At 51.3% G+C, this 16,901-nt stretch overlaps 1 protein-coding gene, 1 long non-coding RNA gene and 1 pseudogene across 2 annotated transcripts; all 3 read right to left on the reverse strand.

Annotated features, from left to right (window-relative positions):
- Nucleotides 1-930: 930 nt before the first annotated feature.
- Nucleotides 931-2,818, reverse strand: LOC147987784 (putative aspartyl protease At4g16563). Its single transcript, XM_087545468.1, has one exon. The coding sequence runs from the start codon at nucleotides 2,726-2,728 to the stop codon at nucleotides 1,247-1,249; it is 1,482 nt and encodes a 493-aa protein (XP_087401594.1). The 5' UTR covers nucleotides 2,729-2,818; the 3' UTR covers nucleotides 931-1,246.
- A 692-nt stretch (nucleotides 2,819-3,510) lies between these two features.
- On the reverse strand, nucleotides 3,511-4,092 carry LOC147987785 (uncharacterized; annotated as a pseudogene).
- A 3,971-nt stretch (nucleotides 4,093-8,063) lies between these two features.
- LOC147987786 (uncharacterized) lies at nucleotides 8,064-10,050 on the reverse strand. The gene is made up of 3 exons (XR_015617721.1): nucleotides 9,388-10,050; nucleotides 8,828-9,151; nucleotides 8,064-8,668 (listed from the first exon to the last, which is right to left on the reverse strand). It is a non-coding gene; the product is annotated as an uncharacterized LOC147987786 (long non-coding RNA).
- Between the last annotated feature and the right edge of the window lie 6,851 nt (nucleotides 10,051-16,901).

The following is a 16,901-nucleotide window of genomic DNA, read 5'->3' on the forward strand; positions in this document are numbered from 1 at the left end:
CGACATATATAAATTTAAGAGTCTGGATTTGAGATATATGGATGCCGGAAGCGAAATATGAGGACCTGTCTGGATATGTCCGCAGGCGCGCGGGGACGCATCCGTGGACGTATAAAGGGGCAGAATTGCCGAGTCCGGTTGCGGTTGTAGAAAAACCTCTGCGCGGCCGTCCAATCAGTCACGAAGAAGTTTGGAATATACTTAACACGTCCGTCGCGTGTCGTTGGAGACGTGCAGAGATCCATCCTGGAGAAGGCGATGCACGGGTGGCGGTCAGAGCGGGCTGTAAATACCGAACTGTGCACATTGAACATAGCAGCAGACGCCATCACTCCATGCATGGGTCGCCGGCACGGCTGTGGCGGATCAGTGCATCACATGCCCATTCATTCATTCACACCGGCACGGCACAGGGCATCTAATTCTAGTAGGTGAGAGTATTAAACACCCAGCAACCAAACGCCACGTACGACAAAGCCCTCCTTAATTAACTCCACGGACATTCCGCCCATGACGCATCTACTAACCACCAACGGATCGACAGTAGGCAGTGTTAGTACAAGCTTTGGTTAACTCTGTTCACGAAAGCATGCATCAACGGTCGATCCATCAGCGTTGAGGACCTCTTCATCGCCGAGCGGTGCTTCTCCCTGTTGATCTTTTTAGCTCGGTGTGTAGGAAGCTTATGAGCTGCTTCTTTTCTTTCTTGTCCTGAGTTTGTAATCCTGAACGGTTGATGGCATGGCTTTGTTGATTCAAAAGCAAGCGAAAGAGCAAAGCAAACTGAGCGCCGTCTTTCTCCGTCCCACCTTCTTTCATGCTTTCTTTCACCTCACCCTAAAAGCAAAGCAAAGCAATGCAAAGGACGGCCGATCGAGCGGCAACGCAGGATGGATCCTTTCCTCACCCGCGGTGATTATTGAACAAGTGTTGAAGCAAACACGCGTGCACAACTGCTGTTTTTATTGCTAATTGGAAATCCTCAAATCTAACCGCGGTACTACTACTCTTGAATCTGGATTCGAAAGCTGCACGAGCCGGCAGGCAGCTTAATCTGTCACTAACTTTTCCACTGCGTGGTCACTGTGGAGTAATTAATCAACTCGGTAGATCGTACAGTACGTACGTACGTACGCGAGCATGCATCTGCATGCCACCAGCACTCCATCGTGGGCTAATTAAGCAGGAGCCGGCCAACGGTAGACCACCGATGGAGCTCCGGCGCGCCACGGAGCACTCCGCGACCCTAGGACGACGAGGAGCAGGCCTGCGGCCGGAACCCGAGCCGGTTCTTCTCCAGGTCGTACTCCACGTGGTAGTTCTGCTGCTGGAAGCTGCCCAGGATGATGGCCGGCCCGCCCCCGCCCGACACCCCGGCGCCGCCGCTCGCGCTCGACACGTCCGACACCACCGCCAGGCAGATCGCCTCGGGGGCCTCGCCGGACGCCGGGCCCGCCGCCAGGAAGTAGTTCTCGACCGGGAGACGCATCTCGGCGCCCCCCGTGAAGCGGAGGGACAGCTCGGGGAGGTCCATGGTCTTCGCGCCCGCCGGGAGCGCGAAGCAGGGGCGCAGCCCGAGCCCCTCCTCCACGGCCTTGGACCGGTTGTACCTGCCCCCCACCGCGGCCACCATCGCCGCCGCCACCGGCTTGAACACCGTCGGGTCCAGGTAGGTGAAGGTCGTGCCGGAGTCGATGATGGCGCCGCCCCCGCCGCCGCCGGACACGGGCGCGAAGGCCCGCGCCGGGAGCGCCACGCTCTTCCCGCCCACCGCGATGCCGGTCAGGGAGAGGTAGTAGTACACGGAGTATGGCGGCCTGGCGCCCGCGTTCTTGAGCAGCGGCGCGTACTGCATCGCCTTGGCCTTGCCGGCGGAGGAGGCGCCGAGGACGAGCTCGCCGCTGACGGTGGCGTCGTCGTCGAAGTGGCGGGAGAGGAGGCAGTAGGAGAACTTGGTGACCCCGAGCTGCGCCGGCACGGACGGCGCGCCGCGGCCGAACCCCGCGAGCCCCGACGGCGGCTGGTGCACGGACGCGAGGCTGCAGCCCACGGCGAAGTTGCGGCTGGCGGCGCCCCGTGGCGACATGCGCAGCGTGTCGGAGACGAGGAGCCCCGCGGTGGATCCGGAGCCGTAGACGACGAGGTAGGGCGGGCAGACGTTCTTGGCGGTGGCGGAGCAGTTGGCGGTGCTGGGCCTGCAGGGGGCGGAGTTGCGGGCGCAGTCGGAGAGGTGGGACCTGGAGTGGATCCAGAGGCAGGAGGGGCTGCTGCAGGAGACGACGAGGGAGGAGGAGGAGCTCTTGGGGTGGAAGACGGGGAAGGAGCCGGCGGCGGCGAGGGAGCAGTTCTGGCACTGGTAGTTGGAGGTGCAGGGCACCCAGGTGAGGTGGCTGCCCGTGTCGAGCAGCACGGGCAGCGGCTGCGGCGGCGTGCCGAGGGAGAGGGAGAAGGCGTATCCGCCGTAGGAGTGCGGGTACAGCGCGGCGCGCACGGGGGAGGAGGCGGAGGCGGAGGCTTGGCCTTGGCCTTGGTGGTGACCGCGGCCGGCTCTGAGGCGGGAGGCGCGCGCGAGGGAGGCCTGCGCGAGGCGGGAGAGCGGGTGGTGCTGCGCCGCGGCGGGCGGGAGCGGCGGGAGGTGGCGGTAGAGCGGGATCGTGGTGGGCGTCGCGAGGAGAGGGGCGAGAAACAGGAGGAGGAGCAAGCACGGGAGCAGCGGCGGCATCGGCATGGCGATGAGTGAGTGCCGAATGCACGGGGGTTTGGGTGGGTTTTAAGCAGAGCGCGGCTGGGTTGGGCTTGCTTTGCTTGGGTTTGAGAGATGAGTATATGTGCCTTGCTTGGGTTGGAGGGAGGGACAGACGGTGGGGAGCCATGGCCATGATGACCCGAAGGATTGGATTGGACTGGACTGGATTGGACTTGATGGGTCACGGGCGCACGACGGAGACGGCACGGCGCGTGCCGCGTGGAAGGAAGCGGTGCGGTGGCCATCGTCGTCGTGCGTACGAGTAGGCGTAGGCTGGCTGTCGGTCACCGTGGCCGGACAAACGGGCGGTGCACCTCTGCTCCGACCGATCGACGTCCAAGGAAAGAAATTCTCCGGTCGTCCGTGACTGTTCAGACACGGTCGGGTCCGCAGTGTTGACGCTCATGCACCGGCATGCACGCACACATCCACCCTAGAGCATCTCCAACAGGCGCCGAACGCGACGCGCGCTAAAAACTGCTTTGCCGCGTGCCCATCGTCTGGTATGGCGCGGCGCGCAGCGCTGGCTCCAGTAGCCGCGCTAAAATGTAGCGCGCGCGCCGCTCCAGCAGTGCGTAAAAAATGCAGCACATGCGTTCATTCTACAACAACATTTTTACGTAGATAAAACGATAGATTGCATAGATAAAAAACGATACAAAGGTATTTTACATCGGTGCAACTAGATAGATAGTTCGAAATCATAGATAGATAAAACTACAGTGCAACTAGATAGAAACTACTACGGCATACATAGATAGAAACTACTCCAAGTCGCTACCATCATCACCATCATCATCCTCGTCAGTGTCGTCCGAGGTATCGAGCCATATGTCCAACCAACGTTCATTGTCTGACGTGAAGATCGACCTCCCACCTGCTGCAACGACATCGGACTGCGCATTCGCCAATGCCTTCCGCCGACGCCGGTCCGCCCGCTTCGCGCGGCGCCTTGCCGTCATCTCCGCCCAGTAGGCACGCTCGTCGGCGACGACTTCCGGGTGGCGACGGCGCCACTCCGTCATGGCTCGCTCGTCCTCCTCGGTGATGAGGAGGCGGCGCTACCGCCGAGCGTGGTCGGCACGGTCCATGTCGGTGATGAGACGCGACGGAAGGGCGACACGCTGCGCCTGCTCGCGCGTGAAGACGTCCCGGAAATTCATCTGCGATCTGGGCCTGTCCAAGCGCCACGCCGCCGCGTCGTACGCGCGGGCCGCCTCATGCGCGCTCCGGAACGACCCGAGGCCGAGCCGGACGTCACCGGACCGGATCTCGGCGGAGTACCAGCCGTTGGGGCGCTCGCGGACGCCGCGGTAGCCCGAAGAACCCCGGCGGCGCGGCGGCATGGTGGCGCGGAAAGCGGGGAAGCGGCGAGGTGGCGAAGCGCCGATGGTGCGAAGCGGCGAGGTTGTGAGGGGAGGGCGCGTGGCTGTGTTCTGTGCGTGTGGCGAGCGCGGGATTTTATAGGCGCGCGAGAAGCGGCGCGCCAAATGTACCGCGCCGCGTGCCGCTTTCTCCCCCGCGCGCAAACGCTTTCCACGCGCGGTAAGTTTTCGCCATCGTTGGAGCGCGCGGAATCAGCCGGCGTGCGCTAAAACCAAGATTTACCGCGCCGACGCGTCTTTTACCGCGTCTGTTGAACATGCTCTTATCATCTAGAGGATTCCTATGCTTTGCTACTGGAAAGGAATAGGACTATAGGAGGATGCGGTGACTGACAGACAGCGCGAGCTAGTCGATCGATCGTGTAAATTTCTTCCTTTCACAATGAAGAAAGACATCCAATCCAAGGACGGCGATCTCATGCGTGTGAACGGGAAGGCAGTAGCTGACACTGCCGTAAAGAGACGATGGTGCTATTTCCGGCCGAATTCAGTGTACATCTACCCACCATGCCCGCCCCAACTAGGTACGTACACACATCAGCTGCGTGCGGCCCTCAGTGAAAATCATGCGCAAACAAAGGGTGGCCGGCGCCGAATCCATATCCAGATGCAGAGGGACACACTCCTTGTCTTCAGAATCAGCAGGGGCGGGAAGTGACCATTTTCAAAGGAAAAAAGAAAGCATTTCGATCGAACCATATGATACTATAGCACTCGTACACCTGCAATGATCGAACCTGTAAGGGCATCTCCAGCCGTTGGCCCTCAGGAGGGGCAAAAAATCGCCCTCTGGAAACGCACCGGCGCTAAACCGTACACTGGAGGCGTGATGCCCCCAGTCGCGGCCCCTCATGAGTTTTTAAAATGTTCAAATTCGTCACAACCACAACGCAAACACGGGCGAGTTTATTCAAATTTAAACATATTTTACAAAAAAAAGAAAAAAAACTACCGCGGGCTATCCCCGCCGTCTCCCTCGCCGCCCGCCTCGCCGTCCGAGGCTGTAGAACCGCGTGTAGTCACCACCGTCGTCGTCGTCGTCGTCGCCCCCGCCTACGCCTCCGCCGTCCCTGCTGCATCCCACCCCCGGTTGGCGCGGCGGGTTGGACGGTCCGGGGGCGTCGTCGTCGTCGCTATCGAGGACGACGACACCGTCCTCGTCCTCGCGCCCACGTTTGCGGGCGGCGATCTCCTCCAGGGCCCGGCGCTGCCGGACCATCTCCTCGCGCACGTAGTCGTCGCGCGACCACCGCATAGCGTCCTCGTCGGAGAAGCCACGCCGGGCTATCTCCTCGTATTCCGGGGGGGGGGGGGAGGCTGGACTCCATCTTGGGCTCGACGAGGGCACCGGAGCTGCGGGTACGTGCGCTGACAGGCGTGTCCTGGGGCTCCGGCTTGACAGGGCGGAGGTGGAGGCATGGAGAGCCGCCGGACGAGGAGGAGGACACCCCGGTCTCCATGCGCCTCGGCGTCCAGGAGCTTCCCCGGCGGCGTGAGAAGGACGGGGGAGCGGGGTACTCGAAGCGCGGCGTGTTGCCGCCCTTGATGTACTCGAGGACGGACTCCAACGTGCGCCCGGCCACGCCCCACCACCGATGCCGGCCAGCGGCGTTGAACCTGCCGGAGGGCACGACGCCGTTGGTGGCCTCGAGCTGCTCGTCGTGCTGGCGGCGGAAGTACGGCTCCCAGATTGGGCTGTCGGGGATGTACCGGGGCCCCTTCCTCGCTGCACGCGGCAGGGACGAGCGGATGCGTGCGGCGCCGCGCCGGTGGGTACTGGGGGCACCGGCACGCCGCCGGCGCTGATCCTCCACGCCCCGGGCACCCGCATGTCCGGCGGGACCGGGTACTCGGCCTCGAAAAGGAGGCGAGCCTCGTCCTCGTGCAGATGACGGCGCCCGAATCCGTTCGCCGCCGCGCCGTCGCCTGGGAAACGCTCGGCCATGCTTTCTCAACTGGTGACGGCGAGAGGAGGAAAGGGGAAGAAATGAGCGCGTCGTCGGTGGATGATGGGGTGAGTCTCTCCGGCGCGCTTGCGGTCGGCTTTTATAGGCGGAGACGCCGCGTGGTAGGCTTGACCGGCGCGTTACGCGTGGCGTGATTGCGTGGCGGCCGAGGGACGCGTCGCCCAGCCTTCACTGCGCCGCCCGTGAGGCATCAATGGAGGCTGACCGGCGCGGCAGCTTTGGCATTGATTCGCCGCGGGAAACGAGGCGATGAGGACGACGAAGGGGCGAGAAGAGAGTAGAGTCGCTAACGCGGCGGGACCCGACTCTTCGTGCCAAAAACGATTCGCCCGGCGCCCTCGAGCGACCCCCAGCGCGCCGGGTTCGGGTTGAGTCCGCCGGCGCCAATTTCGGCCCAAGCCAGTGAGAACTGGGCTCTTGAGGGCGCGACTGGTCTGATTTTTTAGCGCCGACGAACGAAAAAACACCTGAGGGGTTTTCTTGGGGACGCAGCTGGAGATGCTCTAAGCATTCATCGTACTTGAGTCAGGATGATCCCCTCAAGATATAGGTTGTCGAACAACAAAATCTTTCCAGAAAGCCAAAGAAGGTCTTCAAAGTTACAACGAATCACGCCAACAAAATCAAGAAAAAAGGACGAACACAAACTAACCAGATCCGTATGAATGAATTTGCGAGGACATGCACCTAAAATCCATAAGGGTTGAGCACACAAAACCTATAAAGACACAGACTCACCATCCGAGAAGACAGTCACAATAGGAGAAGAATCATACAGTATTTTTTTTCTCAACGGTATCGCACCGTTCGCAGAACGTTGTCGATGAATACCCTAAAAAGGATATGTCTAGGGCATATCTAGATGTGCTCTAGTTATTGCACATCTAAGTAAGTGAATCAAGCATAAAAGAAAAAAAAAAGAGAAAGAAAATATTCACACGAATCTTAATGTAAAATCAATGACATATGACTTAGATGTGCAATACTTATGGCACATCTAGATGTGCTTTAGCAAAACTGCCCTAAAAATCCACCCAGCTTCCCTCTCAAACCCTCTGAGCTCCTTTCAAGTTATTTTAGATTACATAATAAAAACACTTTTTGAACTAGTAATTGTATTATACTAGCATAGCTCGCGCGGCGGCATGCCGCGCCCCGTTGATATGGTACTTGTGTGTATGTTATTTTTGGCACATGTGGCACATGTGATGTAAATCCTAGTGTATATTGCTATATGACGTATGAATATTGCCTTGCCAATTGCTTCTGCTGAGAGGTCACCTGTTGGACTCCCATGTTGGACTGCCAATATTTGGCCTGAATCAATTCTTGCATCGTAAATAGTCTTCTCTTTGCAACAACCTCAAAAGTTTGATAGTTTTGGTTTTTTTAGGGGTGGTAGTTTTGGTCGTTGATGGCCATGTTGTAGCGTTACTTCTGCTAGCTGGTGTACCGATGAATGTAGCTTTCTGTTGTTCATGCTGGGCTGGTTGACATGGGAGGTCTACCATTACCCAGGCTTCTATGGCATCATGAGATCGTGTCTAGTGGTCATAGCCATGGATCTACAGTTTGGCTTTGAGACTGACTACCTCACGTAGAACGCAATGCGACATGTAGATCACCGATTATCCTTTATCATGCATAAATGTAAGTGATCATAACTTTGAAGATGTTGCAAACATTTCTCTTCAAAGTGCCAAGAAAATTATCAGTTCATGAAAAACAGCTATTTATTTTCTCGTCGAATTGTACAAACACAAATAGTACTCACTTTCTTCCAAGCGATGACGCGTAAGACACCCTAACATGCTGCACGTGGTTAAGAGTTAATTAGGAGGTATCCAGTATCTCATATCAAAGTCCTCGGAAAAGTCCAGGAGGGAGCTAATTAATCATGATTCTTCCATGGACAATGAAGGTTTCACGTCAAACAAACTAAGATGACCTGAAGACAGCAAGAAGGGACGTATCTTTGTAGGATGAATACAGCTACAGTACAAAGTGTATTTAGTGGTAGAGTATGTACTGTATTACATAACTAAAAATAAACTAAGCATGCCTTCTTTCAGGTCAAGCTTTGCCGCTGCCAACTACTGTCATCGCCAGCAGCACCTGCTCCAAAGAACATCCGGTCAGTCTACAACATAACTGCATCGTAGGGAATTAACAACCTATAGTGTGATATAGAATTTTTAAAGAACACACTACCTCCAACGCTACACAGTATATTCCAGATTGAACCATGGGAGCAAAGCTTTGATGAATACATCAAATATTTCCTCCTCAATATCGACACCATTGAAAATCTATTGTGCAATTTCCTCGTTAGATATGACCCCATCATCTGCTAATTTTTTCGCGCCCACCTCCACGGCAAAACTCATCATTGCACTCCTGATGTTTGGCACTACATGTTCACCAATTTTCTGCTAATCGAATACATGCCCTGAGAAAGAACACTTATATATACCCCCGCCGTCCGAAATTACTTGCGGAAATGGCTCTTCACTTCGTCTATCAGGCTTTGCACCTTCATCAGCTCCTTTTGATCTGCTTTGGAGTAGGAACTGCTATCATGTCAAGAAAACACAATCATGTAAGCCTCAATAATTTGATGCTTATGTCTCTATGAATGAAATTTATTAATTGCTAGTTTGCTACACGTAGTACGTGTTCCTGATCTTATATCTAGAAATTGGAGAAAATTGTATTTCAGAAACTCTCACCTTGGGGCCATCGAGTTGGTGCAGGGCAATGACGAACCGTCGGTGCAGCTACGGCGACCAACAACACCGCGGCTTCCTCGCTTGCCGCTGCTTTTGTGCTGTGTGCTGCGAGCCTGCGACTGAGACTGGAGGCTAGGAAAAGGAACATCCGGTGTCGGGCGGATGCAGCCCTCGCCGCTTCTTGCGCAATCCCACAAACTAACAGCGGCTTTCTTCAGCATCGCCGCTAGCAGCAGCCGGAGAGGTCTTGATACGTGCGCATCCCCAGAGCCTTGTCATCCTTCCTCAAACTCGCCGGCACAAACGCCAGCGCGCCAGAGACAACTGCCAACACCAGATTTGTTATGTGAAGTTTTTCTGAAATAGGGCTTCACTTGCACAGTTGTACAACATAATTTGTAAAGCATGCAGACGGCAGTTCACAAATGAATCTTGAAAAAGAAAAAAGAACTCGTGCACATCAATCAACAACAAATACCACTGAATTGCGGTTAAGTGGATCCATCCTCTTGAAAGTGAATGAGCACGCATCGGAGGAACCGAGGCGATGGTGAATATACCTGCGGCCGTTTGCCTGGAGCTGCGCCGTTGCCCAACTGGTGAGGACGTAGTTGCGTCTCTTGGGCGGGCAGCCGAACGGGGAACGGAAGCCGACGGTGACGCCGACGGTGACCGCGTCACACACCAGTGGAAAGGCGGCTCGCACATGTATGTCGCGGCCGCCGCCTCGCAGCCGGTGCAGCGGGAGGAGCCGGCAGGCCAGAGTGTCGTCCATGGGTTGTCAAGGAGCGGCGGGAGTAGGTACCTACGTGTCGGCACAAATCATGTACCTCTCCATCCTCTCGTGCTGCCGCTGGAGCTCCTGGTGCCGCGCCTCGTAGCCCCACCGGGCGAACAACACCTGTGAGCCTCTAGCAGAGGGACCCGACGCCGGCGGCCAAGGACGGCAGGTCCTTCGATAGGAGACGTTTGAGGTTGGCCTCCTCGGATGAAGGCCGCGACATCAGCAGTGGCTGCACCCCCGCGGCCTTCCTGACGCGCTTGGAGCGGCCCACGCGGTGGTTACGGCACGAGGGGCGGAGTATGGCGAGGATGTAGCAGCCGACTCTCGCTCGCATGGTGCACGCTGCACGAGGAGCCGAGCGAGGCCAGGACGTAGTAGTCGGCTCCTTCCCGCGAGACGATTCTTATATATAGCCATATACGGCGGTGCAGTGATCGCACGGGACCTTACGGGAAGGCGGTAGATGCATGCGGCAAGGTCTCTAGATTAGACGACGGAAGCGGCACCGATAAGAAGAACCAGCGTCCTCTAGATTACACGACCGAAGCAGCAGGGATTTCTTTACGGTAAAAGCGGACCGACCACGCACACCACCACACGTGGATCGGAAAGAAACGGCCTTACAGAGCGACATGAAAGAAGCCCGCCCATGCAAACAACACAGAACCGCCCGACAGCGACAGAAGCAGAAGCCAGGGCCGAATACCAACGGAAAGCGACGTAAGAACTGCGCAAACAGCGGCACGACCATATCTACCGATAGCGACATACACGGAACCCAACGGCGAATACCCAATAGAAATCAAAGGAAGCAGAACGACCACGCCAGACTACCGCCCAGCCAACAAAAAACGCTAAATCAACTAAACCGAATGCCACACCCGTTCAAAAAATTTCAATGAAATAAGTGGATCCACGAGCCGTTTGTACACCGCCACATACCAAATTAATACCACGCGGCACATACACAATACATCATGTGTCTTTTTCACCCAAGTGGCTGATTCTCACGGCGAAAACTTTGGCTGGAATAGATGTTTGGGTATTAATTAAAAAAACACAAGTAAAAAATTCATATCTAAGAGTGTTGGACCCCACTTTTATAGAGAAGACCTTTACAAAACTTAGAAGTATATATCTAAGCCCCAAAGAAAAATCCTTCTGAATTGGCTCCGCCATTTTTTTGAGTTGAAACCGTAGAACAATCATTTTACGGTATTTATTAATCAAAAAACTAAATACAAAGTATTCCAAATACAACAGTTAACCAATGCCTGCTCCAGGAAACATAAAAAATCATAAGATTGTTCCTGACCCAGGTACTAGGCTATCCAATTTCTGATCCTGTCAGATTTACTGTGCTTTGCCTTGAGTTCTGCTGCCCATAGACTTTCTCTGAGGTAGTATTTCCAGGTGTTAATATGAGGTGCTGCTAATCTGAAGATTTTGTCATTCCTCACTGACCATATACTCCAGTAGGCAGATATGATGATGTCCAACGCGATTTCACCGGCGAGGTGGGGCAGTGCAAGGGTGATCTCGTCATAGGCTGAAATACCTCTAGGCTTGCCATGAAATAGGAAATCCCAACATCTGAGGGCAAAAGAGTAGTCCCAAAAAAAGATGCAAAAGAGTTTCCTCAGTCTTGTGCGAGAAAAGAGCACAATTTTTAATCTTCTAGATACATGCTTTTGCAGGACAACATGTTTCTAGTATTCAACCTGTTATGAAGTAACATCCAGATGAATATCTTGTGTCTAAGTTTGCATGAGGTGCTCCATAGCTAGGAGTTTGAATAAGTGATGGGTGATGCTTGTTCCCATCAGTTCTTTATACATATTCATAGGTGAGTAATTCTTGGTGTTCCCTACATATGTCCATCTGTCTTGTTCATCTGTAACCATTCTGTTACCAATCAGATCATTCAGAGCATTGAATTGTTGATATGCTTGGAGTGATAAAGCCTTGTTGAAGAGATGGCCGGAATCTGTGTCTTCCAGAACCTTAGATAATTAATGAGATATCTCTGTTGATAGCAAATGAGTATAATTCTAGATGAGTGAGGTGGAGTGGCTGTCCGGACCAATTATCAGCCCAGAACAAAGTTGTGTTTCCTGTGCATGCCTGGCAAATGGCAATTTGCTTAAATCTAGGTAGCTGTTTGATGACAAATCTTCACCAAAATGAGCCAAACCTCATATTCCCTGGTAGAGAAGTTTGAATAGGCTTCCCAGATAATGTTAACCCCATGGGATGTCCTCCTTGTTAAGGAATTTATCCGAAAATTTCATAAGGAGAGCTTGATTGTGAGTCTCAATGTCCAATACTTCGAGCCCCCCTTGGTCCTTAGGCATGCATACCTTCTCCCAAGTAATAAGTGTTGGCTCTGTGTCAAGTGTACCATATTTTCTCCAAAAGCATTGTTTTAGGTAAATGTTGATTTGTTTCACCACTATTTTTGGGATCACCAGGGTGCACATGAAGAAAAATAGGCATGCTAGAGAAGACAGACTTGATCAGGGCCAGTTTTTCACGAGTGGACAGGAGAGTGGAACAGCTAAGTAGTATGTTTTCAATTCTTTGCATCATGGGGGCATAGTCTTCCATTATGGGCTTGGATGTGTTGAGGGGTAGTGCAAGATAAGTGTGTGGCAAAGTTCCTATCTTGCAGCCAACCAGGTTGGACAGAGAGTTCATCTTGGCAGGAGAGGTATTGATGGGAATCATTATGGATTCGGAATAATTCACTTTTAGACAGGTGTATGCAGCAAAGTGTAACATGAGGTTTTTGATGTGAGTGAGTTGTTAGGCATCAACATTTGCAACAAGTTCTGTATCATCTCCATACTGTATGATAGGGTAATCCTTGGTTTTCATTGCATCACCGGAGGAGAGAGCGAAGATGGGAAGAGCAATAGTTGTGTCACACACATAAACTTGTAGAGAGAAACTTCTCGTTGATGTCGCCGCAGTAGCCATCCATCGCTTATGATAGAAATCGGGTAGAAACCAAATCAGCAGGGGCTATCCATGATATTTGTCCTCAATCGGGCTATCATCACCGGGAAGAAAGAGCAAATCTATCTAGATTATGAGCTTTATGGTTACTATTTCTCCGTTCATGGGTAAATTGGCACACTTGAAAATTTCCATTCTAGCGTTAGTCTCCATCACAATGGCTCTGTTCAGTCCACCAGCTCTTTCCGCAATGTCCTCAACCACTGATTGGCAATCAGCCGTGACAAAAGTCAAGGAATATTGAGGTCCATCACTAATGCTTGAGCTTCCTTGCATGCTAGTGTTTTAAGAGTTGAAGGATTGGTCTTGGAAGATCATCGCCGAATATGCCAGAAATAATCCCGATTGATTCGATGAAATGACAATTACTGCTCTAGTATGGCCATTCCTCGATACCTCCACATCAACATTAAATTTGAAGAGCCTCTCCGTAGAAGGAAACCAGCCTCCTCAGCTGCACCTTGCAGCACTAGGCATGGAGTTGTGCTGCGACTTCCCTTCCGCGACATTTAGATCTGTAATGAAACTTCTAATGAACAAATGGGTCGATGACGGAGAATGAAATTCATATTCATGTATCATGACTTCTGCGTTGAAGCACATGCTCGATGACGACACTAACACACACACTTGTACGTGAAAACACAAGGCACAAAGAAAGCATTTATTTCCTGGTCCATTCGACCCAGGTGGCGCGTTACCACAGGCCGATTGGTATGTAGCCGAGGGAATATTCTATTCCTAAACAGCTACAACCCACTACTTGCTCTTCCTAATCATGCAACCATGCCACATAAGCAAGTCATGCATACAAGTCATAAATCATTTTTTTGCATTAATCTATGCATGTAATGCTACCACATGATCAATTTGTTTTATTGTTTATATTGGATTTTGTATTGACAATACAGTTGTTTGGCAATTATTGCATACCTATGTAGTTCTCCATTCGCATTTTGTTAGAAATGACATTCTTTTAACTGCATTTGTGGTTTTTAATTGTTTTTAAGCTTATATTTGCATCACCTTCGTTATAGATGTTTTTGTAGTGACTATTTATGCATTTTTTATAAACTTTCCGCAGCAACGCGTAGGACATCATCTAGTTAAAATAGTGCCTATACCCATAATAAATATAGGGAAAGGCTGAGAAGTGCAGAAGGGCAAAACAAGGTGAAGGCCTTGGTCCAGCAACAAGGCCCAAATGTTAGTTTGCTCCAGCAGCCTGCCATTAATTGCCACCCCCTTTTTCTTTGAAAAAATGGTAATGGCCAGCCTATGAAAAGAAAAAGGGAAATCATGCCATGGTTGCTAAGAACGATTTTTTTGGGGTAGCATTCATGATCCTCTAGGCCAGGTGTTGGTGGCAATACTGGACAGTTGTCCATTACACTTTGGCAGCATCATCTTTTTGAGCAGCAGGGCGGTGAGCCGAAAGGTCGTTGCTCACTCACTCGGCTTGGTATCTTGATGCCACTTGCACGGCTAGAGAGAGCAATGTTAGTTTGGAGTATCCGGCTACGGCTAGCAGCAATGGCGAAGGATGGGCGAAGGAAGCACTGGACGCTGGAGATTCAGGTTCAAGTCACCACCACCCAACATCAACAGTGGTCGTATGCACATGCATGCAAACAAACAAACAAAACTTGCCATGCCTAATTCCCAGTACAGTGGCCGTGTATGCACCGCTGGTGATTCAGGTTCAGGCCACCACCACCCAGGGCATGATGACCCGGAGGATTGTATTATCACACAGGAGCAAGGCGGAGGCGGCACGGCTCGGGCCGGCATCGTCGCCGTGCGTATCCCTGTTTCTACCAGCAAACGCCTTCTTTTGAATAAAGCTCTAAATTCTCTACAAAAAAAGGTCCCAAGCAAGTTGCTATTTTTTTAGAACGAAAGGGGTTTCCCCCTGCCCCATTTTTATAGCATGACGCAGAAAAACACCCAGTACAACCAGTTGTCAGTACCAACTACGAAAATATGCTAAAATGAAACTAGGGCTGAAACTCCTACAGCCAACATGACCGAGAGCAGAAGTTCTCTCACCATCCCAGATAGGTTCTAAAACATAACCCTCTTTTTCAGATTTTTATTACAGAGCCCAAATGAGAAAAAGGAAAAACAAGCAGCATATAGATCTCGTCCGGGAACATGACTCGTCCTTTTTCCTCCTTACTCAACTGGCCCCCCTCTTTGATCATCTCCACGCAATCCGAAGAAGTTCTCCATGTCGCTTGTGCAAAAGGAGGATGTAGCGCTGTAGCCATGTTGCTTGTGCATCGTCGCAGAGAACCTCCCATTGGTGCAGATAGCAGCTTAGCTTGGTAAGAATGCATTTCACATTTTTTTCATTTACGCCCCTGAAAATAGAAATCATTTCTCAATCTCCACAGGCTCCACAAGGAGCATATAACACCAAATTCAACATAACAATCCTCTTGTGTGAATGCCAGAAGGCAAAGATATTCTCAAAGCTAGAAATCATGTCACTTTCAAAGAATTCAGAGATAAAACCCCATACGTGACGGGCCACCACATAGTCAAACAAAAGATGATGGACAGTTTCATTTTCAGCACAAAATAAACAAGAGGGATCGTCTACTTCCCTCCTTTTTGCTAGGTTGTTCCTAGTAAGAATCTTATTATATGCACATAACCAAAGAAAGACATGGATTTTCTATGGGCATAAATTTTTCCACAGCTTGTCGCTGATAGCAGAAGCTATCCCACCAAAATTAATCTAAGAATAAAAGGATTTTACTGAGTATACACCATTAGGCTCTAAGGCCTAGATGGTGTGTCAATATCATCTACCAGGGGATATTGTTTAATCAAAGTAATTAGTTGTTCCCATAGATCCATACCAGCCTGATCAACACAACTTCTAAAAGTCATTTTCAGACCTGTCTGATTACATGTGTTAAATAGGTTCTAGAATTGCACCTTAAGGGAACAATCCCCTACCTAGGTGTCATGCCAGAAACTAATGAGTTCACCATTCCCCAATTTCCACCTGTAGAAGGTTTTGACCGCAGACAGGGCCCAAGTGATGCTCTTCCAGAAGATTGAGCCCACTTCACCTTTTGCCCAGAGGATATTGGGAGAATTCATTCTATATTTATGCAAGATAATTTTCTTCCAATCTGCCTCAGAATTATCAAAAAATCTTTTTCCCCATGAAGCCAGCAAGGCCATATTAAATTCTTTTATGTTGGGAATGCCCAAGCCCACAAATTCCTTTTTCTTAGTAATCAAACCCTAGTTGGCCAAATGGTACTTGTGTTGATCACCCAAATTCCCCCAAAAGAAGTGGGCCATCTAGGAATTGATAACATTGATCGCCCACTTTGGAAATTTGATCACAGACGTAAGATAAGCAAGAATACTAACCACACAGGCACACCATACAATTCTACTTGGATCGTCTGCTATATAAGTGCCCATCGACGTCCACATACACTCATCTAATTGTTGGGCTCCATCTACTTGTATGCTTATCTACACGCAGTGCATACAAGCTACTAGGCATAGATTCCACATTGAGGAGTCATCCAGGAGCCGCACGACGCCCATCTTCGGAAATGTGCAGAAAATGGAGTCCATTTGACTGTCCACCTCTACCAAATCTACGAACTAAAAATCACTTTCTCCCCCCAATTCCACCAAGTCGTCCCGTTGCGAGACTTAACCCAACATTACGGCACATGAGCTAACGATAGCCATGCCCCCACCTTCTGGGTGGAATTGCCACAACATGGACATTCTTCTTAGCAAAAATTATTGCAATAGGATACAGGCTAGTAGGATTTGAAAGACATTATAGAATTACTATTTCTTCAATGAAAAGTATTGCACGATGACCGAAGCAACAAACAAATCACTTTTGTCAAGAAAAACAGAATAGAAGAGAAAACAGACAACCTAGAAAGAATTTGTTTCTTGGCCTGTTTCAGTCACCATCGGAGGAGACACAACCTAACCTTGAGCACTGAACGCACGAGGATGAAGGTCCCGGGTTTCTCCCTCCCGCCGCCATTGAAGCGGTCGAACGAAGGTGCATAACCCTAGAAACCTCGGTGTTTGAGCGCCTTCCAGGTATCCTCTCTTTAGATCATGGTGTGCGGTGTTTTATCCGTGCCAGCCCATGTAAGAGCAGTTATAGTTATAGTATTCATACATCTGATGGTGCCCCATTCCTTTTGTATTGATCGGACGACTAGTTTCTGACATCCTTAGTTTGAACTTTTAGCAGTTTATATGTTGCATCAT

This window comes from Triticum urartu, chromosome 2A, assembly GCF_056163025.1.
Source record: "Triticum urartu cultivar PI428250 chromosome 2A, HENAU_Tu73, whole genome shotgun sequence".
NCBI classification, from domain to species: Eukaryota; Viridiplantae; Streptophyta; class Magnoliopsida; order Poales; family Poaceae; genus Triticum; species Triticum urartu.